The following is a 27,390-nucleotide window of genomic DNA, read 5'->3' as shown; positions in this document are numbered from 1 at the left end:
AAGGGAAACATACAGATAAAACAAAAATGGAAATTGTGGACTTCAGTGTCTTACATACTTGAAAACCAGGCACATGGGACAGAGGCTTAGACTGAACTATGAATATGCGTGCTCTGGGAAGATAGAACAGCTTATACCTTTAGCTTACTCACGTATCAGGAAGCAGTGAGTCAAGCTGGAAGACACTGGCTGGGAAATGAGGTTCTAGAGCCTGTTTTGTGAGTTGTTACCGCCAACATGTCACTTAACCTCTGGCTTGTTTTCTGATGAGCCTTCAACATGACCTTGCAGAGGAAAGGAGGCAGGAGCCTTAGTATGTAAGAGGGCTTGTGTGAAAGGCAGAGGATCTGAGTTCAACCCCAGCACTCACATAAAAGCCAGGCATGGCTGTGCGTGCCTGCACCCAGCTGCTGCAGCATGGCCTGGTTCGTAGCCTAGCTGAAACAGTAAGCTTCTGCCCCAGTGAGACCCTGTGTGAATATGAGGCGGGGAACAATAGAGAAGACTCCTGGTGTCCTCTCTTGGTCTCTGGTACATGCACACACAGCCATGTACACCCTGCCTCACCCGAATGCACCATATGTATATGGGAAAAAATGGAGCTTTGGTACTAAAAATGCTGGTACTGAATGATTGGTTTCACTGCCTTGGATTCTGTTCAGAGATGGTGTATTCTAAATAACTTTGTTTTCTAGGGTCAAATCTAAGTCGCTGCGGTTTCCGAGGTTCTTCATACCTGGGCATTCCATTCAATCCATCAAAGGTTAGTTCTCTTTAGGTTGGGAGGTGGGGAAAGCATGTCAGGAGATTTTAGTGAGAGAGCAGATGAGGCATTTAGGAAGAACTAGGCTGCTGGGTTTACTGTGTTGAGTGTCAGTGGTTTCCTGGAGGGACAGTAAATGCAGGGCTCGGGTTCTTCCCCTAAAGCTAGTGAGCCTCGCTGTGTGACAGGACTTCTGCTGGGCTCAGAGGGACAGCTCCAGGAGGTGCTGGCGTCCGGAGCCTGCTTAGTGACTGTTACAGGGGAAGCTGGGCATTTTGGACAGAAGCTTTGAACAAGCCCATGCCACTGTATAAAGAAGCACTAACAACGCAAAGAGCTTTTCCTTCAAAGAAGCAGGCCCAGAACAAGTGCTGTGTGTTCGGCTTGTGCACAGAATTACCAAGCTTTCTTTATAATAGAAAGTGGAGAAAAGTTTGATCTTTCCCGCGCCCCCCCCTTTTCTTTTCTCTCATCATTATGTGTAGGGAATACAGGGTCTCAAGCATACCAGGCTCTGCCGACTGAGCCATACCTCTGCCCCTTTTCATCTCTTTTTAAAAAGAGGCTTTACAAGCCAGATGCATGAAAAGCTCACACCTGTGACTGCCCTGCATGTGGGAGCCTGAGATAGGAGGCTCTATAATGAAACTAAGGCTGGCCTGGATTCTGTAATCAGTTTTATGCCAACCTGGGCTACAAGTAAAACTGTACCTCAGAAACAAAGAACAAATGAAAAAGAGGCCTTTTCCTTGATGGATTAGGCTGCTTATAAGATGGGGTCACTCCAGTGCCACCAGCCAGTATGAGGTCATGCTGAGTGTTTCAAGAATTATGTACAGCTGCGGATTTGATGAGAAGCTTCCAGTTTTTCATGTTCTGATTCAAGATCTTGCAGTATGTGGCAGCGATTGTAGTGATGACAAGGTTTGATGGAGACTGTTTAAGCTTTATTCCTCTCAAACTGTAGACAAGCTTATCTGAATCAGGGTCGGATGACATCAGCAAGATGTCTCCAATTAAATGCCTTGGTAGCAGGGTATATGGCAACAAAGGATTCATAAAATCAATCTCTCTCTCTCTCTCTCTCTCTCCCTCTGTTTTCATACATGTGTTTTTCAACTTAATCCAACCCTGAGTAAAGGGAGGCTCTCTAGTTAGTCATCTGTCTTGATGTAGACAATGCTTTCTGTTAGTAGCATAATAAGACCATGTGCAGATGCAGGATGTGCTTGTTGGTGTAAAACAGTGATTTGCCTTTACAAGAAAACCTCTACCTCCAAGCATTGTATAGCATATTTTTAAAAAATTTATTTTTGAGACATAGTCTTGTAATATTGCCCAAGTTGACACTAAAATTTTGGTTCACACCTCCCAAGCTGGCACTATAGGTATGTGTCACTGTACCTGAATCCCTGCACATTTTAGGAATACCAAGAGCTAAAATGTCCTTTAAGAATTGAATGTTTGCCCCTGGTTCACAGGCTCTCGTGATACCCAATTTTGGCCCTCACTGTGCCTCCTGTCCCCTCTGAGGAGCCAGTTCTCACTGTGTATGACCTTCATCCGAGTCTCTATGGTACCAGGAGCTAGAGTCTCAGATACAATCACTTAGGCCTACAAAAAGCTGTCATGGAGGATGGGAGCGCAGGGCTACAAGACAGACAAATGAGGAAATCTGAAGTACCAATATAAATAAAACAGTTTCATCACTTTTTTTTCCTTCAGAAACCACCAAACCACTTGTGTGCATTTCATATCATAATATATATATGTTTAATTTTGACAGGGCATAGACATGCACAGATCCACCCAACTTACCCTCTTCATTTATTTTGCATCATAAACCCTATATTCCCTGTTAAATTATGTGATGCTTTCAATGTCCACGGATTTTCCTTTCTTGCTTCACCTTTATTTTCTTCTCCCTATAGTGTCTTATCCCTATCTGTACCTTGCCAAGCTCTTATTCTCCTGCAGGACAGAGTCTCTATTTAAATCTCCTTCATGACCATTTGAATAATAGACTCTGGATTCTCTTATTGGAAGCACTCAGATGTCTCTTCATCTTGTAAAGGTCGAGGTTCACATTTAATTCATGTTTGGTTCCCTACCATTCTTTTAAAATAGCAGGTGTTTGGTTTAAATACTGAAAAATGATACATGTTGTAGGCATTCCAAGGAGCCCGTTATACATGAGAAATAGAATAGTCAAGAGAATTAGAGCTTGAGTTGTGAGCAGGGACTTAGAAGGCGTTAAGGTGAAAGTTGGCTTGGTGTTAGTGAGATATGCAAGGGAGGGTGAGTGCAGGGATAAAGGGTATTGGGTATCATGCAGACTTGCTCTCTGAAGACACACAGAAGATCACAGCACAAAAAAAATTTCAGGATTAAGTTGCTAACCCTTTTTAATACACATACATTATTGCCTAGATCCCACATATGAGGTTTTAACAGGGTTTATTTCTGAGATTGTATGACCTTGCTTAATGTTATACAGTCCAATAATATATAAAAGTAACTATTACATTTACTTTTTATTTCTGAATGCTAATGTTTATTATATGTTGAGATGATTAAACTTCCTGGCAGTGAAGGATAAGGTGGTGTGGTAATATTGTGCTGTTTGATGTAGATTTGTACCATATATAGTACATTTTCTTTCTTTCTTGGACATTGCTGGGAATTAAACTTATACAACCTCAACACACATTAGGCAAGGACTGTACACTCAGCTCTAGTTCCAGCCAAAATTTTACTTCTTTTTATAAATTTTTTGTTTTAAGACATTGAATGAGTTTCTAACTTTATAAGAAATAATATTTATAAATGGCAAGGTTGAACTAAGTAGGAAGTTTCAAAGATGTGGTGTATTTGAATGTCATATAACAACTTTCATAACATTGGAGGAGCATAGATGTTGAAAATTATATAGCTTGTAAGAAGACATATTGAGACCTTTAAAAATTGAGGCATGTTTTACTCATTTGAATGTCTGTACAAATTGATATAAAGAACATTTACTAAAACTACTTGCTGAACCTTATTTGTGAAATAAAATTTAAAATTTCAACTAATTAACAATATTAATTTTGAACTTAGAATCCGGGAACAGCTCATCCTTACGACAGTGGACACATAGCGATGACCTACACTGGTCTTTCCTGTTTAATTATCCTTGGAGATGACTTAAGCCGAGTTGATAAAGAAGCTTGCTTAGCAGGCTTGAGAGCCCTTCAGCTGGAAGACGGGAGGTATGAACAACGCACTGCTACTTTTATCTTTAAGTAAAAGCTGTTTGGAACTAAAAAACTGAATCGAATACTACAGTAAATCTTTAGAGCCCAGGAATAGAGTTAGTGCATGATTAGTGTGTTGAAGGCTGTAGGTTAGACCCCAGTCACAATGGCAGAGAACCACATAATGTGTAGTTAAATGCCTAATGAAGAAAGTATCCCATTTGACATGAATAAAAAGAAAACTAACTTTCTAGTAGAACTCCTCTTCTCTTTAATATGCCATCTGGATGAAACAAGTATTTTGAAATAAGCAATTTAGTTTGCGTGTTGGTTCCTTGAAAGCACTGATGGGTGAGAGGGGTTCACATTCACCGTTTAGAGTGAGCTGGTTGCTGTCCAGCCCAGCGAGGCACCTGTTTCCCTCTGGGGAAGCTAGTGCCCACTGACTCTTGGTGCTTTATGTTAAGATTCTTTTAGGTTACAAGCAGTTCTAAGTCGTTAATTCAATGAAGTAGTAGCCGTGATCTCTAAGGAAAAGGCCGTGTGGCCAGTCTGCTGCTTTGTTACATCTTTGCCCTGTACGCTATGATTCTTAATGTTTTTGTCTGCATTTTCAGAACACTGCTCTTGATGAGGGAAAAAGTGGTATGTTCATAATAAATGGACATTTGGGAATCCAGTGTTGTCCCAGACACAGAGTGCGTGCTCCTGGCCTGAGGTAGATGGTCTTAATGCAGCGTCACATCCTTGTTGTTTTCAGCTTTTGTGCTGTTCCTGAAGGCAGTGAGAATGACATGAGGTTTGTGTACTGTGCTTCCTGTATTTGCTATATGCTCAACAACTGGTCAGGCATGGACGTGAAGAAAGCCATCAGCTACATTAGAAGAAGCATGGTGAGTTATGTTGATGAAACTGGACCAGTTTATATTGTTATTGCTGGTGTTAAGGGCTGTGGTGTATTGTATGCCTCATCGCTTTGTCAAGATTTGAAAATAACATTTTGGGGGGTAGATTTGTCTCAAAACACCATATAGAAATAATCTCAGATATTATTGATATCATGACCATGAAAACTTAGTGCTTACATGTGTTTTCTAATCTTTTTTTTTTTTTTGGTGGGGGGCGGGTGGTTGAGACAGGGTGGTTTCTCTGTATAACAGCCCTGGCTGTCCTGGACTCACCTGTAGACCAAGCTGGCCTCGAACTCACAGAGAGCCGCCTGCCTCTGCCTCCTGAGTGCTGGGGTTAAAGGCATCCGCCACAATACCCAGCTTCAGTCAAATTTTAAAGACATTACAAATGTTTCTCTTTATACAACACAGGTTATTCTAGCAGGGTGAAAAGAGCTTAGGTGCAGCAGGGTCGCCCTTTGCTCCTGCGTCTTCTGTGTACGCTAGAGGCAGAAGAGCTGCCCTCTAGACTTACACTTCCCAACTGTGCGGGCTCCCATGTCACAGATGAGTGTTCTTAAGCCTAGTAGAGCCATGTGTTAACCCTAGCAGATCTGTTAGTATCCTCCAGTGCAGTGTCTGTGAGCTCCTGAAGGAGTGGAGTTGGTTCAACTAGGCACTAGATGTTTTGCTCTGTGTTTTAAGACAGGCTCTCACTGTGAACCTTGGCTGGCCTTCAGCTCCCAGAGATCCTCCTGCTTCTGCCTCGTGAGTGCTTTATGCATCAGATTTTATCAACTGTATAATACACAGAGTTTAAAAGCTTGTGGCTGCAGAAAGAAGAGACCTTGAAGAGTTTTAAGGGGAAAAGAGTCCTGAACTGATCTCATTTCTGTAATGTGGGCTGTGAGGAGGCTAAGGGAGAGGAGGAAGAGATGGGAGTGGAGGATGGAGAAGGAAGTGGGAAGGAAGAACATGTTAGGAGGTTGGTGGCAAATGTTAATTTGTCCTATTTCTGCTCACATGGATAAGGTGGTGTCTGCTAGTTTTCTCTGTAAAGCTAGTGTTTTTCTTTCTAGAGTTTACTAAGCATTTCATGGTAAAATAATGTGGAGAATTAGTAGCCCGTATCTTGTAACCTTTTGTTCATTCATGTGGTACACACTGCCAGTTTTCCAGCCCTCGCATCTACCCTAGAGTAGTGTACGTGGAACTTCCATTAGGGGAAGCCTTCTCTCTGCCTTCCTTCCTTTACTTGTATGTGTGTCACCATAGCCTAGTCATGGAACACAGCCTTTCAGTATCACATTGTCCTGGTTAGCCTTAACTGTCCACTTCCCACAGCCTAGAGTCATCTGACAAAGGAGGCTCAAGTGACGGGTTGCTCAGATCAGGTTGGCCTGTGGATGTGTCTGTGGGGCATCATCTTGACTGCTAATTGAATTGATGTAGGAGGGCCCAGCCCATTGTGGGCAGCCCTACACCCTGGGCATGTGGTCCTGAGCTGCGTAACAAAGCCAGAAGTGTGAGCCTCTGGACCAGCAAGCAGCATTTGTCCGTGGCTTCTGCTTCATGTTTCTGCTTGAGCTCCTGCCCGACTTTCCTCAGTGATGAGCTAAACAAGGAAATAAACCCTTCCCTCCCCTAAATTATTTCTGGTGAAAATGTTGTTGTCATAGTAGAACTAGACCGTGTTATATTTTGGTGCTCAAGTTGTCCCGGGTTTGGTCAGTGAGAACCTTTTCAGGCTGGGTCAGTGCCTTTCGACCTGTGCCCTCTATTCTTTGAAGGCTTTCTGCTACAAGATACTGGAGTTTCAACTTTTCCCTTCAGCCTTGGGCCTGCACTCATGCGTTTCTTGAAGAAGCCTTGGTCCTTATTAAAGGATTGGTTTTGAAACAAGGATCTGGGCTGTAGTATGCTTATTGACATTGGATGTCATTGCTTCTAGGCCCTTTCTCATCAGACAGAGTTCAGAAAGTTGTATATGTACATACACATAGACAGTCCCCTTAGACATACATGCAAACACAGCCTGTACTTCTGTGTGGTTTATTAGCCTGTATATTAAGAACCAGAAATCTACTAGTAAGCCCAAGTTTCAGATGACTATACAGGACTTATTCATTTTCCTTTGATAAGCTATTTATTTCAATTACAGTTAGACTTAATTATTTCTGTTTGAATCTTGTTCTAAGTATTTATTTCATTTAGACTCCCCCATCCACCCAAAAGCTGTTGGCATGCTGCTATTTATTTGTTTGTTTGCTTATAGTATTATTTGCTTAATATATGTAACTTAACCCTTTCTGGATGTCAGAACTATTAAAGAAACAAAAACAAAAACTGAGAAGTGTGACTTCTTACTCCTCTTATCCCGCACCCTTTCTTGTCCCCCAGACTTACCATCTTGTTTATATTCACGGTAGGTAACATTCTCAGTATTTTCTCATTACCTTTCCTGTATTTCTGTTTACTGAGAAGATCATATGCTTTTTATTTCTCCTTATTAAAACAATAATACCATAATCTGTATTAGATGTATCCATGTATCAAGTGGGAGTTTATTAGAGTGGCTTACGTAGGCTGGTCTGGCATGTCTCCCGATGGAAAGGCCACGTATCTGGTGGTCATGAGTCTGGATATCTCAGCCAGTCAGCAGTCTATTTTGGAGTCCCAAAGAAGTGGATTTTAATACCAGTGGAGGAGTAAGTACCAGCAGGGTGAATTTGCCAGTGAGAGTGAGGGCAAGCGGGCAAAAAGCAGAAACTTCCTTCTTCCAGATCCTGTTAATGTGCACTGCCACCAAGAAGGCGTGGCCCATATTTAAGGCTAGCCTATGACCCAGATTTAGGATGGGTCTCTCCACCTCATGTAATCCAATCAAGAAAAATCTCTCATAGGTGTGCTCAAGAAAAATCCCTCATAGGTGTGCTCAGCTGTGTGGGCTTTAGTTAATTACAGATTAGTCAGGGTGGCAACAGAGATTAGCCATCCCACATCCATCCCTTTTCAGTTTAACAATCATATCTCTTTATAGAATGCTTAATTTCCAATGAAAACCAAACCCAGGTCATAATTATGCCTACTGTAGCTATCTCACATAGAACTGCAAACATATCGTATTTAACCAGGTCATAACTTACTGCAGATACCTTTTCTGGTAAATTGCTTTTTTCCATTGAATGATATATACCTTGGAAATCACAGTTTTCCTTGTTCTTTTTCTTACATTACTTAAACTATAACAGTCTCTTCTAAAATTCTTTGTTTACCACTATTCTATATAGAGAATATCTGTTTATTTTCACTTACAAACAGCACCATTATTGATAACCTTCTGTATATCTTTTGATATATTACAGATACATCTTCAGGTATATTTCTTGGTCAAAAGCTAAGTGCATATGCAATTTTATTAGCTATGTTTGTTATCTCCCAGCCCCCACCCCTGCAGAAGATGAAGCAAGTGGACCAGGCTGACTGCCCAGACCACTGCCCTTACAGTTTTTCAGTAACCCTGTTTCTTCCTTGGGGAAAAAAGGAAAAGCTTTAAAAAAGGATACGCCAACTTTAATCTGACGCCGATAGGAAAGTGCCCTTTTCTACATAGCCTCACCAATAGATGTTAGACTTCTTTAAAATCTCCATTCTTGTCCTCGTCTCTATCTGGTTGCTCGCACCTACCCGCCCCCATGTTGAAACCTAGGTCTTTGTGCACTCTCACCAGTGAGCTATGTCACCAGCCCTGGTTTGCATTTTGGCTTTCTGTATTTCAATTTTATATATGTTCTTTGCTTTTCTTTGACTTCAACCAGTTTCTCTCTGGTGTTTTTACCTCTTTTGATTATGATCAAAGTAATGTTTAAGATCAAGCCCAGGTTCCGTGTACGCTAAGCAAGCGCCCTGCCGTTGAGGTCTCTGCTCCATCTTTACCTCCTTAGCACAGTTTTATGTTCGTAATTACTTTCTGCCCTTTCTTAGAAAAAGATTTATCATTTGTAATTCTGTGTGTGGGGGGGAGTGTTCTATGTGCACAGGAGTGCAGGTGGCTGTAGAGGTCAAATAAGTTGGAGCTAGACTTACAGATGGTCATGAGCCTCCCCAACTCTCCCCACCGTGGGTGCTGGAAACTGACTTGAGTCCTCGCTCTAAGGACAATCTGCTCTCTTAACCACTGAGCCATCTCTCCAGCCTCTCAGGTTCCCTTGTGATTTCATTTAAATAGTTGCTCTTAGGAGTTCTGTAATTTAGTATTGTTTGGTTTTGTTGGGACAGTATCTCTGAAGCCCTGACTGTCCTGGAATGTAATGTATAGATGAGGCTGGCCTTAAACTCAAAGCAATCTGGCTGCCTCTGCCTTCTCAGTGCTGGGATTGAAGTCCTGGGCCACCACAACTGGCTGATCTTTTTTTTCCTATTTTTTTTTTTTTTTCTCTTTCCTGAACCCATTTAACACTTTATTATTTCTTCCTACTGTTAGGTGTGTGTGTGTGTGTGTGTGTGTGTGTGTGTGTGTGTGTGTGTGTGTGTGTACTTGCTAGTGTTGCTGTGTGTGCATGTGTGGAAGCTGCAGTGGGTATTGGGTGTTCTTCCTCAGTTGCTCTCTATCTTTGTCTTTTGATACAGTCTCTCACTGAAGCGGGCGTTCATTGGTTAGGCAGCTGCCACCGAGCTTAAGGATCCCCTATCTTGCCATTACCTGCCCCAGTGTTGGGGTTATAAGCATGTGCCACTAAGCCTGGCTTTTATGTGGGCTCTGGGAGATCCAACTCAGGTTCTTATGCTTATGCTTGCAAACAGGTACTTTTCATGTTTCTAGTGTTTGAGGATGTGCAGTTGAGTTTTGGGTGCTGGATTAAATTTTTTTCTAACTTTGCGACTGTTTGTTTTCTATATAGGCTGGTTTCCATGTACTGAAAAGTAGTATTTTCATTTCATTTACTATGTTTTTTATCTAACAAGATAGATTTCTCTTCATTTAGTAGGTTTTTGTTTTCTCTTCAATGTATTTAGAGCTCAAGGTTGCCTGTTTTTCTTTAAAAAAAAAAAATTTATTCTATGTGTTGTGAGCATTTGCGTGTGTGTGTGTGTGTGTGTGTGTGTGTGTGTGTCTGAGTTAATGCGTGGGTACCATGTGTGTTCAGGACACTACAGAGGTCAGAAGAACCAACAGATTCCCCCCAAATTGGGGTTACAAATGCTTGGGAACCACTATGTGGGTGCTGGGAACTGAACCCTGGTCCTCTGCAAGAGCAGTAAGTACTCTTAACCACACAGCTATTTCTGCAGCTCCAGGTTTCTTCATTGCAATAAAGTATGATTTCCTTAATGAGTGGTTTGGTGGCGGGAAAAGGTGGTGTGTCCTGTGATTTTCTTGGCAGACAGGAAGTCTTCCTTTTCTCAGGCCTCTGAATTCTTCTGAGTTATTCATGTGTTCCATTTTTACCTTTCTTGTCCTGCAGTCATGCCTTTGAATACTGCCAACTAGACTTGTACACTCCTTTTCAGACTCTTAGTATGGCCTGTCCTTATTTGCACAGTGTTAACAGCTCACAGGGATAGTAAGTAGCCTTGTTACCTAAAGGCGGGTCAGTAACTAATTAACAAAGTCTGAAGATGGTATAACTGGTCATGATCATGATGTAGTTCCTATTTGTGTAAAGATTTGTGGACTAAAGAGCTCATATATTATACAGTTACTCAGTGTATGGTGCTTACAAAGATTTGAACCTATTTATTATTATTTAAACCATAGTAACTAGAATTCTTACGTACTAGGGCTGAGCAAAGTCAAGGCTGCTTGAGTTTTCACTCTTAGAATGATCTTCCTCCTCGGCAGTGATTTTAGATCAGTCTCACACCGAACAGTAGCTCCCTCCCCCTCCTCCCTCAGAAGTCTTCAGAAATTACCACTGGTCTTTGCAAATGTTTATCAGAACGTTTGCCAAGAGTTGGTGCTTTTTCTATAGGCACGTAATCTGAAGCTCAGGAGTACCTTTGCAAAGACTGAGTTTTAAATATTTCATAATTTTTGCTGTTTTGATTTTGGAAGATAAATGAGGACCTTGAAATTTAGATGCCTCTCATCCTCAATGAGCCCAGTATCTCAGAATAGACTTAATTTATGGCTGAGGTTGAACAGGTATGAAGTCCTTGTGTTTTCATTCACTGTCTATTGACTTGGAAGAGTGTGAGGAGTACAGGTTGGGGTTATAATTGGACAAAAGCCAGGTATGCAGGGTGCCCCGGACACGGCCCAGATGCATGTCCCAGTGGCTCAGATGCAGTACCAATGGCGTGGCCTGCTAAGTAGAACAATGGAGACTGCAGAATGCAGCTTGTCTGCAGAAAGTACTTAATTTAGAAAATGTAAAAGAGATCAAAACAATTAACTTATTGGCAACTTATCTACTATTAGAATTATTATTTCTCCATTAAACTAACCTTCTTTTTCTTTTTCAGTCCTATGACAATGGGCTGGCACAGGGAGCTGGACTTGAATCTCACGGTAAGTCTTCGTAAATGGCCATGTAGTTTAAAATAGTGTGTGGTCTCTTCAACACAAGAATGTCTGACTTTCTCATCTCATCATCTGCTGTAGACTGACTATCTTTGTCGCTTTCCCACATCTGTCTTTTTACACTTCGCTAGTTAGCTGTTTGAAACCTCTTAGGTCACTAGTCATGAAGAGAGTAGAGTATTCAGACCAGAAAGATTCCTAGTAATCTGTTAAAATGTTAACCACTTGAAAATATCTTGCTATTGTTTTTTAGGCTATTGCTAGAAACAAAACAAAACAGGTTGTTTTCTTTGGCATAACACTTGAAAGACTAAGCCAAAGAGTTACAGTGAACATGAAAAATGTTATTTGCCTTCCGTGATATAATTATCTATCCTTGGTGATAATCACAGACGCTCTTCTGTTGAACCAGTCTGTGGCTTTTCTCACTTTGGGCTAGAATAGGACTAGAATAGTGAGATGGAGGCATTAAGCTTGTTAGCACATCAAAGGTATGTACCCTCTCAAATCAGTCTCCACTCAGAAGTAATCACACTTCCATACTGCTTTTCTAAGAAGTAAAGCCCAGGTGCTGGAGGCTCCAGTTGAACTGAGGTCTCTCCTCACTGGATGTGCTGGGCTGTGCTCACTTGCTGCTCCATCTCTCTGCTAGCATGATTGGAGCAGGGCTGTGGCCTGACAGCAGCAACTATGTGACCATGCCTCCTAAATCTCCTTCCAGGTCTTCTCATCAACAAGACAGACATGACTCCCTATTACAGTATGACTCCATGGTTCTAGCAAATGTTTGAGTTAAGTGCAGCTGGTGACAGAGATACCAAACAAGATTGCCTTCCTATGATGCAGAAGAGACAATTCTATGCCACTGAATTTGTGCTGTAGATGTTTTATGTACTGAGCCATCTTCTTGATCCTGTTTAATTTTCTTGAGATGAGATCTTGCTGTGTAGGCCAAGCATACCTCAGGGATGCATTATTCCTGCCCCAGCCACGGTAGTGCTGAGATTAAAGGCATTGCACTACCACAGTAAGCCTGCTACAAAAACCACAGTGGGGAGGTGCCTCAGTCAAGCTCAGTCGGTCGAGTGCTTGCCATGTCAGCATGATGATTGATGGCCTAAGTTCAGGTCTCACTATATAAGCTGAACATGGTGTTGTGCACCTGGAACCCCAGTGCTGGAGGTCCAGTGGCAGACAGGTGCCTAGAGCTCCTAGTTCAGGGATAGACCTTGTCTCAAAAGATAGCATTGCAATCAGAGACACCTAACACCAGCTTCTAACATACACATGTGTGTACATGCATGCGCTGCTTGAACACACGCAGCATGTACATAGCCACCATGGTTTTCTTCACTTCCAAGCTTATTAGCACTGTGTGGGAATATGGAATAACTTTTATCAGATCTACTGACCTTCAGAGAAGCCAGCAATCCTGGATTTTGAATGTTTGTTGTCTCAAGGTTGTGTGTGTGTGTTTTAATTTTTAATTATCCAGTTATAAACTAATTATTCCTTATGTGTCATCAATTTGTAATCTGAGAGCTGTGCATTAAGGTGAAAATTATTAAGTAATTTAGCTCTGTGCTAGCTACCATTAGATAATTTCCATATAGTTTCATTTCATCGAAATACCATCCCGCTGAGAAAAGGCTTCTTTGTCCTTGAGAGGCCCACTCGGAAAGGTCAAACCACTATGCGGACCGAGAGGGAAAGAGCTGTTACCGGAACGTGCCTTTACCTACATGTACTACTTGATTGTTGCTGGGACAAAGTGCCTGATGAACAGCAATGGAAGGAAGGGTTTATTTTGGCTCACGGTTAAAGGGCACAGTCTCTGTGCACTGGGGTGTGTCTTCCCACCTCAGCTCACCTAATGTAGAAACTTCCAAAGCAGACCCAAGTCCTATCAAGTTGACAGTCAGGATTAGCCATCACACTGCTCACAGAGTAGAGAGGCTGTGCTGGGCCAGCTGTGCCTGCCTGTGCTCAGGCCCATAGCCCTCCAGGGGCCTCACTCTGAGCTGTGGAGAGAGTGCCAGAGCAGGCAGGGCCAGTGCTAGGCTGCACCTGCTTCTCCTTGGTTTCCTTTGGTGTGAGCTTTGTCTTTCCACTTGTCACAGTATCTTCTGTTAGGTGAAACCTTGTCATTTGTCCCCACCCAGCCCTGAGCAAGCTCTTGTGATTTCTGTAAGGCTGGCTTCATGCTGCTTTCATTTGTCACTGTTGATCCACTAGCTGTACTTTGTGTTTCCATCTTATTTCCTGAGCTCGCCCACGCTATACCTGTGCCGTTGGTGTGTGCGGACTTGATCGTCCTCTGGGGCACTTTGTATCCCTTGTGTGGGAAGCTGAGTTTGAACGATTGTGGGTTAATGGTAGTCCTGCTTTTTCGTGTGCTTTATCTCCAACTTCCTAGTCTAAACACACCCTACACTAGGTTTGGATTTGGTGATTTTTCCCCCTCCTTTTTCTGAGTCAGTTGTTTGATTTGTTGGTCTGTGTGTGCAATCACAGAAGAGACTGACAGGTAAATGGTGACCTCCTGGGCCTTGATCATTAAGTGCGTTGCTCACTCTATCCTGCTAATTCACCAGGAGCAAAGCACTTTCGGGTGTGCAGTCTTAATATGTTCTGTAAGAACTGGGTTGTCTGAGCTGGGTGTGGTGGTGCACGCCTTTAATCCCAGCACTTGGGAGGCAGAAGCAGGCGGATTGCTGTGAGTTCAAGGCCAGCCTGGTCTACAAAGCGACTCTAGGACAGCCAAGGCTGCACAGAGGAACCCTGTCTTGAAAAAAAAAAAAAAAAAGGGAAAAAAAAAAGAATTGGCTTGTCTGAGATTGTGATGGATGCAATTATTTTTGTCTCTGAAGATTCATAATAGGAAGCTCAGACAAATTAATTTTTATAAATATCTCTAGTTCTTAATCTAGAACAGAAATGTTGAGTCCCTTTGGCCTTAATTTCCTCTGAATTTACTTCTCTTTATCTTTTTTATGTGGTGCTTAAGTACAAAATGTGCTTGTTTTATGTGCCTGTGTGTTTCATTTCCTGCCTTACCTCTCACTACATGCTTGTTGACTACCTCAAGTTCCACGTTTCAGAGGACAGATTTTCCAGATAACTTGATATATACAAACATGAATGCTAATAAAATTCACAAAATTGAGTAGTAAAGCACTATGGGATATAGCCCGTATTGCTGTTCCTGTCTTTAAACCTCTTAGGTACTAATGCATAGCCCCATGTAAATACTGTTTTACTGTGCTGAGTAGGGAGTGACAAGAAGAAAGTCTGTATAGAAGCTTGAAACTTTTCAAATGGTTCTCAGCTGCCTCACTGAATGCAGAACCTGAGACATAAGGAACTTAAAAGCAGACTTTGGTGTTAGTTCTGGTGGAAACTGTGTCATTTGGAACAAATTCCTCCATCTTGCTCCAAACCAAACTTTTTTTATAAGTATACTATCTCTTAAAGCTTTGAATTATTTTAAATTCTATTCTGCTTTGCCAGCTCACACGGGAGACTTCATTGTAGCGTTTTGAGTTTGTTATTCAATTTTATTTCACTGTTGTGTAGGCTAACAGGACTACTCCCCCTCTCCTGACATTTTGTGCCACCCATAGACATCTGAGCAGAAGTTTACAGTTTGTGTTTTGATCGTCAGGAGGCTCCACCTTTTGTGGCATTGCATCACTGTGCCTGATGGGTAAACTAGAAGAAGTTTTTTCAGAAAAAGAACTGAACAGGATAAAGAGGTGGTGTATAATGAGGCAGCAGAATGGCTACCATGGAAGACCAAATAAGCCTGTCGACACCTGCTACTCCTTCTGGGTGGGAGCAACTCTAAAGGTAAGAGAAAGCCTGGAAATACGACACCCAAGCCACAATAAGACCGATACCCTGTTAATAAAGCAACTACAAGGGGTCCCGCTCAAACTAAGGCACCAGTCAAGGACAATACAGGAGGTAAACTTTAAACCCCTTCCCAGATCTAGCCAATGGTCGGAATATTCTCCACAGTTGAGTGGAGAGTGGGATATGACTTTCTCATGTACTGTGGTGCCTCACATTTGACCATGTCCCCTGGAGGGGGAGACCTGGTGGCACTCAGAGGAAGGACAGCTGGTAGCCAAGAAGAGACTTGATACCCTATGAGAATATACAGGGGGAGGTAATCCCCCTCAGGAACAGTCATAGGGGAGGGGAATAACGGGAAAATGGGGGGGGGGGGGGGAATGGGAGGATACAAGGGATGGGATAAACATTGAGATGTAACAAGAATAAATTAATTAAAAAAAATATTTGAAAGCAAAAAAAAAAAAAAGCAACTACAGCTTCTAGAACAGGGATGATCAGGAAGTCATACCCGGAAACCCAAAGTTAATTTAAAAAGATAATATTGGACATTTGCTGGAAATCCATTTAAATTTTGTCTTTCTTTTTTTATTGTTTGTTTTGCTTACAACCCCCATTGATCGGATTTGCTGTATAAAGTCACTGAGCTGTTATTTATATCATTTGCATCCTCACCCTTAAGAACCACTTTTGTGCAGATGTTCTGAAAATAACAAGAGTTTATGTTCATCTTGTATGTAATGCCCTTGTGTTAGTTAGAGTTTCATTGTTGTGAAGAGACACCATGACCGAGGCAACTCTTAAGAAGGAAAACCTTTAACTGGGGCTGCCTTTCAGTTTAGAGGTCTAGTCCGTGATCATTATGGTGGGAAGCATAGCAGTGTCCAGGCAGAGAAGGTGCTGGGGAAGGAGAGTTCTGTGTGCAGGCAGCAGCAGGAGACCTGAGAGCCCACCCCATAGGGCCATACTTCCTTCAACAAGGCCACACCTCCGGATGGTGACACTTGCTGAGTCAAGCATCAAAACACAGGAGTCTATGGGGGCATACTACTCGAATCACCACAGTCTTGGTTTTCTCCCCTTAAACATCATGCATGTGGTTGAAACAAATATGAAAACAGACTCGTTTAAAATGAAGGCATAAGCCTATCTGTTTTCTTCTAAGGCCATTTAAAAAATATGTTTGTACATTATTTAGTCACAAAAATTTCAGACGTACTTAAAATGGAGAGGATAGTGTGTAAATGCCCGTGCATCCCTCACGTGTCAGTAGCGGTCATCCCAAAGCAACCGTGCATCCCTCACGTGTCAGTAGCGGTCATCCCAAAGCAACCGTGCATCCCTCACGTGTCAGTAGCGGTCATCCCAAAGCAGCCGTGCATCCCTCACGTGTCAGTAGTGGCCATCCCAAAGCAACCGTGCATCCCTCATGTGTCAGTAGCGGCCATCCCAAAGCAGCCACACTTGGCCTATTTCACATTCCCTCCTCCCCGGCAGGTCGGCTTTCAAGACAACTATGTTCTGTTTTCTGGAACTTCTTCAATATGTTTTCTAAATGAAAAAACTTAAGAAAGCAGAACTCCTAGTGTCAATATCACATCTAAAAAGTGAGCCATAATTGCTTTTCACACTAAGTATCACTTAGTGACGATGGTGTTTCCTGTTGCATCATACCCAGAAGCTCCTGGTACCAGACCATCTCTGCTTTTGTTTTTGTTTTTGTTTTTTCTTCATATTCTTCAAGATAGGTTTCTCTGTGTAGCCTTGGCTGTCCAGGACTCGCGTTGGAGACCAGGCTGGCCTTAAGCTCCCTGCCTGTTCTCCCCAAGTGCTGGGATTACAGCCGTGCACCACCAAGCCTGGGTCCATCTCTCCTTTTGATCAGATGGCTCTGAATTGTCAAGCTGGTTGTTCTGTTGTAAAGTTCCTATTAACTTTTCTTTGATTATAATGAACTATAGCATTGTATGTTTAGCACTTTAATAATGGTATCCAAATAATATAAAAACACCACTGCCATTATATATAATGACCTCTGATCATGTCAGCAGTAACGTCTCACTGTCCTGTCCTCTCCCCCAGCCTGTTCTACTTCTGTCTCCATATATCATTTTTAGGTATCTCATCATGTTATGAAAGGCTTCGTCAGGCATAGAGTTCTCGGGTTACTTCCCACTGTGGCAGGAAGGTTTGTCAGCAGGAGTAGGGAGCAGCTGATTACATCTGTCCAGTCAGGAAGCAGAGAGCAGGGATTGCTGGGGCTCACTTTGCTTTCTCCTGTTTATGCAGCTCAAGTTCTTAGCCTGGGGAAATGGTGCTGCCCGCATTTAGGGTGGGTCTTCCTACCTCGGTTACCCTGATCTTGATGGTCCCTTACAGACAAGTCCCAAGATTTGTCAAAAGTTGACTCTAGGGCCTTTTGACATTGTAAATCATGCACATACATGTGCAGTCATGCAGTATTATTCGTTGACATTGGAAACCATGCACGTATATGTAGAATCATGCAGTACTGTTTATTGGCATTATAAACCATGCACATATATGTGCAATCATGCAGTACTGTTCTCTGTGTCCTTCTTATTCCCTTAGCATAATGTTAGGAGCGATCCATTAATTTTCCTTTTTGCGGCTAGTAATATTCTTCTGTGTGCGTGTGTGCATGCCTGCCTGCCTATGTGTTGTAGGTGTGCCTGTGTGTCTATGTGTGGACTCTAGTAGGTATTTGCTTAATGTGTATCTGGCTAGAAGTCATATCTTGACAATATTGAGCCTTTCTCCTAATGAGCTGGTAAGCTAATAAAAATGATACTGTAATAGGCTGCTTTCAAGTGCTCAAATCTCTAGAGATTTGCTCTGAGAGTCTAAGCTAGAAAAAAAAAACATCCCCGAATGACCAGTAGCTGAAATGTGAGCCACAGGCCAGGAAGGTTTGTGCCTGCTAATTATTTTTATCATTTTGTTTTTAGCTTCTGAAAATTTTCCAGTACACTAACTTTGAGAAGAATAGGAACTATATCTTATCAACCCAAGATCGCCTTGTGGGAGGATTTGCTAAATGGCCAGACAGTCATCCAGGTAATTATGTTTGGCATGAATCTAAAGCACTATGTGTTTTATTTCTTGAGTAGACCTTGTAAGTATATACCTTCTCCAGAAATTGTATATGGTAGAAAATATTGCCACAGTTCTAATGTTATAGTAAATAATACATTTTGGAAAAGATTATGTGTGAAGGCCAGTGAAATGGCTCAGTGGATAAATACACTTGCTGCCAGACCTTGTGACATGGGTTCATTGGGACCCACATGATAAAAAAGGGCAATCAGCCCCCGTATGTTGTCCTTTGACCTCTACGTGTGCACACATATACCTACCTACTCAACGTACAAAACAAAAATCATAAACATTATACTTGAAACAGATTTAAGGTATTGGTAGTATAAAGGAAGGGTAAATTGTCAAAGCATATTTTAGTATGCATCTCCCCACACTGCCAATACTTAGCAGTGTTTCACTTCATGTGTGAAAGTAAGGAGGTGTTCTGAATGGGTCCTATCCAAAACAAGGAGTTACTTGGCTCCTCTGAAAACATCAGGGTTGTTAACTGTGACGTGAGCTAACAGTGTTGTAGTTTGCTTTTCTGTTGCTGTAATAACACTTTGACCAAAGGCAACTTCAGGAGGAAAGGGTTTATTTGGCTCATACAACTAGGCTTATACATCATTGAGAAAAGTCAGGTAAGGGACTTGCTTATTAACTTGCTCTCTGGCTTACACTGTCTTAGGTTCAAGCTAGCTTTTTGTACAGCCCAGGTCACCTACTTAGGGATGCTACTAACCACAGTGTGAGTCTTCCTACATGTAGCAGAAATCAAGACACACCCAATACATATGGCCACAGGACCATTTGAACTGGACAACTCTTTAACTGAGTTAACTGCTTTGCAAGTGATTCTAGATTATTTCACGTTGATAAGGCTACCTAGGACACTGAGCCCTGAGGGAAACAAGAGTGACTTCTAAGTTAAAAAATTTTTTTCAAAACCAAATTCAGCAATATATTAAAAGCATTGCCCAAGGGCTTGGGGTTGCTAGTCTAATATGTATAAAGCCTTGGATTTGATCTAGCACAATGTAAACTAGATGTAGTGATGTATGCTTGTAATCCCACCTCATAAAAAGTGAAGACAGAGCCAGGTGTGGTGGCACACAAGCCTTTAATCCCAGCACTGGGGAGGCAGAGGCAGGTGGATCGTGTGAGTTTGAGACCAGCATGTTCTACAAAGCGAGTCCAGGATGCCCAATCTAACAAACAGAAACCCTGTCTCGAAAAACAAAAATCCAAAACAAAAGAAAACAGAAAAAGGTGAAGGCAGGGGAAGCAGACATTCAGGGTCATCTGTGGATGTACAGTGAGTTTGAAGCCAGCCTGTCATATATGAGACCCAGTTTCAACAACATTCACTTACCATGAGTAAACTGACTTCATCCTAGGAGTGTAAGGACAGTTCAAGACACGCATCAATAAATGTTTACATCACATAAATACAACTTAAAAATAGCCGTCACATGATCATCTCTATACATATAAAAAAGGCTTTGACATAGTAAAATTGTTTTGTGATAAAAGCCCTGAAGAAACTAGGAATAAAGGGATAATAAAGGCTATACAGGGCACAGTATAACCAACGAAGAAAAACATTTTTACTAAAATCAGGGACTTTCTCTACTCTTAATATGGCTCTTATAGTCTTAGCTAGAGCAAGGAAATAATGTGAGTAATTAACAAGTGGGATCCCGTGAAATTAAAACTTTTCTGGGTAACAAAGGAAACCATGTAGTGAGAGCGTGTACAGAATAGAAAAACATACAGCTGAGAGAGGATTAATATCTAGTATACATAAAGAACTTAGACCTGTAAATAACAAAGCCCCAACCAACCCAGCCCATGAATAGACTAAAGAAATAGGTCTCAAAAGACAGAAGTTCAAATGGCCAATAAGAATATAGAAGAAAAAGATTCAGCATTGCTAGTCATCAGGGACATATAAAACTGTATTGAGATTCCTTCTTATCTGTCAGAATGGCTGCCATTAAACAAATAACAAGAACGTCAGGCAATGGAGTCCTCAAACACTGCCAGTGAGAGCATAAATTATTCCAGCTGCTATGGAGATCAGGTTGTAGATTCCTTAGAAGACTAAAAATGGATCTGCCATATGATCCAGCTATACCAAGTCTGGGCATATACCTAAAGGAGTGTAAGGCAACTTAACCTACTATAAAGAGCCTTAGGTAGCCATGTATCCTCAAAAGCCAAGGTACAGACCCAGCCTAGGTGTCACGCAGCAGATGAATGGGGAAATGTGGTATGTATACCCAGTGGAGTTTATTCAGCTATAAAGAATGGAATTATGTTGTTGCCAGGAGATGGATGCAATGGGAGATCCTCATAGTAAGCAGAATGTACCAGGTTCAGACAGGTACTTGTCCCTGTTTTCTCTCATTTGGGATCCTTGACTTTATGTGGACACAGAAGATCATTTATATGCCTGTGACACTAAAGCAGAGGAGGCTTGGATTGGAGAGAAAGGAGGGTACACATGATACACTTCAAAATAATGTCTTATGAAACTCACTACTATGTACACAAACATATACTAACTTACTGAAATTTCTCAAATTCTGAAGACAGACATTCCTTGCTGCCTATGCTTTCCTCCAAAGTTTAGCAGCTTCAGTTAGCTTTTAAAACAAAACAAACCAAAACAAACAAAACCCAAGCTCTTACTTGATAGCCCCCAAATGGTCAAGAATTCACTGTGTATATCAGGATGTCCTCAAATACACAGAGATCCACCTGCCTTTGCTTCCCAAGTGCTGAGACTAATGGCTGCTACTTTGGTGTAAGTTTATTTCTTTAGACGAGTACTTTAATTTCTGAGTCCTCATGCTTGTTACCTCAAATGCAGGAGCCGAGTATCTGAACCAACATTGGCATCCCCTCTAGCATCCTTCTTCAGCCTTCCCTCACCCCACTTATATTTTACTCCAGCAAAATGAGCCTGTTTCTTGTCTATAAAAGTGATTGCTAAAGTAATAGTGAGCTCTGCTATGTCTGATCAGCATGTCATTGCAGGATCAACTACAGACACGCCTAGCTCGCAGGCATGACCATTGCAGCATTGTCATAGAATCTCACTATTGTTTAGTGTAACATTAGGGAGTGCTTTTCTGCTCATCTCTGCAGAGTGTCTGTGCTTGGAGTGTGTGCCCGAGTCAAAACGTAAGGAAAAGCCTCACAAAATCTTATCTGTGCTTAAAGTAAAAGGAATCACACCTGCCTTTTTATGAAAACATGTTCTCTTAGAGAAAATGTGGGATGCTTCAAAGGCATACACCAACATATGTTTTCACAAATCAATGTCCAAGGCTAAATAATAGTTTTTGGTATTTATAACACATACTGTAGATATGCTTGATATTTAAGAATATGATGATTATTTTGTGCCTGGTGCCTTCTTTGTGTGTGTGTGTGTGTGTGCGTGTGTGTGTGTGTGTTTTGTTTTTGTTAGTCTGGCAGTGTTTTAACAAACTCAAACTTTTGGAAACTATCTCATATATTTGAAATACCGATTATTTCCAGTACCGTAGAGTTTTATTTGTGTGTGTGTGGTTTTTGTTTGTTTGTTTGGCTTTAGATTTTTGAGATGAGATCTTAAGATGTGGCCCAACTTCCTTGAGACAGAATCTTAAGATATGGCCCAACTTACTTTCGAACCCACTATATAACCAGAGTAGGCCCAGTACCAGGCCTAGTGTTTTAGTTCTGTGTGTAGAGAGAAATTCTTGAAGCTTTTTTCTAGAGAGATCAGTTGCTAGATTTAGTGTTTGTATCCACATATGGATGTGATGCTGATTTGGAGACATCGTGTCCTGGAGCCTGCGCACAATTGAACAGAAAGTCTGAGGAACAGGTGTAGGCACAATTTTCTTAACCAATATATTAACAACCTTTTTTTTTAATTAACAACTTACTAACCAAGTATATGTCACTTATAACCCGACTAACCAAAACAATAGGGAAAGAGGATTAAGGAACACAATAGCAAAACCATAAGGATATCAGTTCTGAGGAACGCAGGATTTCTTCTGCTAGAACCTGGAGTAACCAGAACCTGGAACCTTAGGAGGAGCCAGAGCCCCAAAGCCTTCCCTTGAGTGGTTCTCTCTAAGAGCCTCTTGAAGTGGAGCGATGAACAGCCAAAACTATCCGAAGTCTCCAAAAGACCCCGCCTCCAGTTCTGGGCTCATTTATATATCTCCTCCCAGAGTCTGTTGACGGGATCTTTTCAGCTGGCAACAGTCAAGCTCCCGCACGATGTGGTTGGTCTTCTAGTGGCACAAGACTGTTCCGATCCCACACTTGGGATCCTAAAAAACAGGTTTATCTCTCCTTTATACAGGGCCTGCTCACTGAGCCTTTCGGAAGACCTTGGAGCAACAGTCTCCAGATGAGTGCCTTAACTTAGTAAGAATCGTAGCAGATTTGGCCTCAGGGGTTATATCATTCTTGTGACAAGTACTTTGCCTTATTAAAGGAAGTGTATCACAATCTAAAAATTTAATATATCAGTGTCTACAGATGAGGGCTCTGGGTTGCATTGTTTTGGGAGTTTTGTTTGTTTTGATTTGAGGTTTAAAATTAAGTACAGATTTCTGGCTTTTACAAGACTTCTTTTGAGGAAAAACTTCATATGGAGAGATTTAGATTTTATACAAGATCCAATTTATACTATACTCCTTGCTATTCACCTTTTTCTTTAACCTTTATTATGTATGTGGATATTTTGCCTGTGTTTACATCCATGTACCACATGTGTGCAGTGCCTGTGGGTGCCACAAAAGGGTTGTCAGAGCCCCTGGAATTGGAGGTACAAATGGTCATGAGCTGTGGATGCTACAACGCCGGGGGAGCAGCCAGTGCTCTGTAACTGCTGGGCTCTCTCCAGTCCCTCCTTTACTTTTTTTTTTTCTTGAAAGTTTTCTGATTTCTCAACAAAGTTAATACTGCTTTGTTTACCTTGTAATTTTAGAATAACTATAAGGGACAGGGGAAAATTATGTGCTACTCTGAAAACTAGAGGACAGTGAGCCATTCTGAACTTTAATAGCTCCTAGGATCTTAATCTTTGAAATGTTGGCCATTTCAAAAATAGAAACTCTATCTTGGCTGCTATGAAGCCTTTTTTGTAGTGTTCCTATAACTGCAGAGTTCTGAGCACTTCAGAAGACTATATAAGGTTCTCAGGCAGGCAGAGGCCACGTGCTTTCATGACCTCTCAGTAGAGTATTGTGGCTCGTGGAAAACAGGAACATAGAAAGTGATCTGTGCTCTCTGTCGGGTCAGAGGTGGCACAGAAGCAGGTGGCCTCTCCGCTCCCTACACTCCACACAGTGCTGGTGGATACTTTGGAGCTGTGGAGATGAAGCTCAGAGGGAGGGTGGGTGCTGCCGCTTGGTTTCAGAGGCTGGCTGTGTTTTCTGTTTTAGAAAACTTTCTGGGACTCCAGTACAGGGCATGCTGAGCATCTGGAATGCCTTGGGTGCAGTTACCACCATGGGATTAAAAAAAAAAAAAAACTGCAAATGACATAAAAATTACTATACAATATAAATTCTTTGTTTCTGTATTTTGTAGTCAGAAGGCCTTGCTGTTCGGATCCGTGGAGAATGTAGGCATGGAAATCATGATATGTTCCTTTAGTAGGAATTTCAGTAGTGAAGTACATGACTTTGATTGACTTTTTAAAATCCTGTTTGACATTGAGACTCTTTCACAAGCTAGCATGTCTAGTTTTTTTTTAATGTAGTAGTTGGCTGTGGCTACTTTGCAGCGTGCACACTTGAGAATGCTGACTGGGGCTTTGAATGCCTTTTCAGATGCTTTGCATGCATACTTTGGGATCTGTGGCCTGTCACTAATGGAGGAGAGTGGTATCTGTAAAGTTCATCCTGCCCTGAATGTAAGCACACGGACTTCTGAGCGCCTCCAAGATCTCCATCAGAGCTGGAAGACCAAGGACTCTAACCAGTGCTCAGACAGTGTCCACATTTCCACTTGACTGACCCTGGGGTGACGGGTTTGTAGCATAAGTGTAGCTCAAGGTTAAAAGCCATGTGTAACCAATGTGCTCTTCTTTAAGGCGTAGTCTTAAAGTCAAGGCTTGTGCTGCTGACACTTGAGGATGTGCTCTTGAGCCAGTAACCACTGTACTGGACTAAAAGAAAGTCCTTGTTGAAGGTTGGATCTCAGCAGGGTTCTGTTGTGGATCTTAAATGTTTATGCCGTGTTTCTGAAACGTCTCATGGATAGATTGACTATATGTATGTAGGCTATCTTCTTAAAACCCTTTAGTACAAGTTCTGACTTGCAAAGTGGACACAAATCTTCAAAACAAGCGTACACTTCATAGGGCATTGGTAATCTTCAGGGGAGTGTAGTGGTCACTTCGCATTTCTACTGCTGATGGTAAGAAATTTGCTTATTGAATTAAGTATCTGGGATTATTCTTTAAAAACTGATGGTCTCATAATGTTCTTAAAGAATGACATTTTGTGTTATTCTTAAGGTGTGCCAACTATCCTTGTGTAACCTTTACAGATGAATGTTTATTTAAGAAAAAAAAAAACAGGCTTAACTAATACTATCGTTTTCTAAAGGGAGAGTATTACATAACTGGGGGAAAAGTAATTGTCTTGTATAATTATGAGAAGTTCTGTTATGTGGCTTTATTAGAGGTTCCTTGGGTAAGTACCTGTTGTATTTTGTTTTAATCCCAAATCATTGGCTGCCATTTGTCAGGGTGAGGGGGGAAATAATCTTTGCTATCTAGAAAAAAGACATTCAGTACAGAATGAGAAACATGATACTATAAAGTGTACTTGTATGGTTATAACTGAGTTCTTTTTAGTTGCATGGATGGTTTCTTTTTCAGTGTTTTGTAGCCACTATAGTTAGCTGCTTTAACCTCCCATCTACCAGGTTGAACATCCTTAATCCAAAATCCAGTGTCTGGGCCAGGCACAGTGGCACATGCTTTTAATCCTAGTACTCGGGAGGCAGAGTCAGGCAAATCTCTGTGAGTTCAAGCCTAGCCTGGCCTACAGAGTGTGTTCCAGGCCAGCTGGAACTATATAATACATTAGACTCTGTCTTGAAAACAAAAAACAGCAACAACAAAAATAATAAAATCCATTGTCTGAAATGCTCCAGAACCTAAAATTTTTGGCTGACAACATGACACAACTGGGAATTTTCACCCTTTATGTGACAAGTCACAGGTGGATTTCAGGGGCAGTCTAAATGACATATAAAACTATTTTAAACTGCTGAATATAGTGTATGAAATAAGTGCATTCTGTGTTTAGACTTGGGTCCCACTCATAAGGTAAAGTGTATATGCAAACATTCCCAAATCTGAAAACAATCGAAAATCTGAAACACTGCTTTTGGTCCAAGCATTTTGGATAGTGATACTCAACCTGTAAATGATTTTCTAATGTTTTTAAATTTGGTAAATCTTTAAGTGTAAACAGAATCACTCAAGTATACGTAGTCGTTTATATTTTTGTATTTTTGGATAAGGGGAGGGGAGTACATTCATTTAGAGGGGATAAACTCGGGTTCACTTACTCATTGTCTTCTATGAACTAACAACCAAAATAAGATGGTGTAAAAATCCTTTGTTAGCCATCAACTTGTCAATAAATCACATCCATAACTTGGTGACAAGAAAGAAATTTCTTTAGTAGAGGAAGTGGGTGTGTTAGTTTTGGTAGTAATAAAAGTTGTATTATTATTCTACAGACATCATTGTAAAAGCTAAATTATTAGTGCCACTGGATAGATAATAGCATTCTCATTTATTTCCAATTTAGAAAATAAATGAGAATATATTTACTATATACAAATACTTCTAAAGGGAAAACTGGCATATTGTTAAAAATAATACATCTCTTATTGGCATGCTTACTTAGTTTTAGACTTGAGTTTGCAGTGCTAGGACTCTAACTCATTTCCTGGTGTGCACAAGACCCTGGGCCCCTGCCTTTGATCCCCCAACTAATAAACAACAAACTAACAAACCAGCTAAATCCTAACTAGAAGAGAAGTCTTCCACTGGTGGAGAGAAAGCTTTACCTACAAATGTTATTGTCTCATGAGTTACTCCAGTTGTTTCTATTTAAATCCTAGCAAGTAGCATTCCTGTCTCAAACTGGGTTATCTCTTAGACATTAAAAGCTGAAATAGCATATATGAAAATGCTGCAGGAGTATAGCAAAAGCTGGTGCTTTTCCTGACTTGTGTCAGTTGTTAGATGGTAACAAAAGTTGGTTAATACTGGCCAGTGGTTGCACACGCCTTTAATCCCAGCACCTGGGAGGCCAGGCAATTGGATCTTTGAGTTCAAAGCCAGCCTAGTGTACAGAGTGAGTTCCAGGACAGTCAGGACTACACAGAGAACTACTGTCTCGAAAAACGTTTTTTTAAAAAGTTATTAATAAATAGATTTATAACACAAAAGTAATTTATATTTTCACATTCCTTGAATAATTTACTAGCAAAATTATATTAATGGCAGAATGAGTCTAATATATCTAAGAGATAAGGTTCCATGTGGTACTTTGTGGACCAGGAAATGTTTGTGTTTCATAGAAACCAACCAAAAAATACTGAGCTGTTATATAAGTATGGAAAAGCTATTTCTAGCTTTTGCTAAATAGTTATGTCTGTGGAAAACATTTATTAATAAATAAATTATGAGAAACATATATAATCTGTTTTCTAGCAGTTGTGACATAGTAAGAGGAAAAATACAAAGTTCAGGTGTACAACATTGTCCCTCCTCCCCAGCCTCTCTTCTCTTATACTTTTAAAGAGAGTAGCAGAAAACATTTATGTATCACCTACGTTTATTAGGTTTGACCTGTAATATTTGTTTTTATTAGGCTTTTAAATACATAGTTATAAGTAAGTTCAAATACAAGTTTTGCTGGCAGTGGTCATCACTTAAGAAGTGTTAGACCTGCTAGTATTTGATGGAGGACGAGGAGGTTA

General features: G+C 41.2%; 1 protein-coding gene across 1 annotated transcript in view; it reads left to right on the top strand.

Moving 5' to 3' along the window:
- Positions 1 to 25,196, top strand: part of Pggt1b (protein geranylgeranyltransferase type I subunit beta) — a 39,000-nt gene extending 13,804 nt beyond the window's left edge. Inside the window, exons 3-9 of the mRNA XM_051163089.1 lie at positions 696 to 763; positions 3,863 to 4,014; positions 4,760 to 4,892; positions 11,355 to 11,400; positions 15,077 to 15,261; positions 18,237 to 18,345; positions 24,213 to 25,196. Of these exons, the coding sequence (XP_051019046.1) occupies positions 696 to 763; positions 3,863 to 4,014; positions 4,760 to 4,892; positions 11,355 to 11,400; positions 15,077 to 15,261; positions 18,237 to 18,345; positions 24,213 to 24,394 (875 nt within the window). The 3' untranslated portion in view covers positions 24,395 to 25,196. The remainder of the gene's footprint in view (positions 1 to 695; positions 764 to 3,862; positions 4,015 to 4,759; positions 4,893 to 11,354; positions 11,401 to 15,076; positions 15,262 to 18,236; positions 18,346 to 24,212) is intronic.
- The last annotated feature ends 2,194 nt before the right edge of the window (positions 25,197 to 27,390 follow it).

Source organism: Acomys russatus, chromosome 20 (genome assembly GCF_903995435.1).
Source record: "Acomys russatus chromosome 20, mAcoRus1.1, whole genome shotgun sequence".
NCBI lineage: Eukaryota > Metazoa > Chordata > Mammalia > Rodentia > Muridae > Acomys > Acomys russatus.
This window is presented reverse-complemented; position numbering and strand designations above follow the sequence as displayed.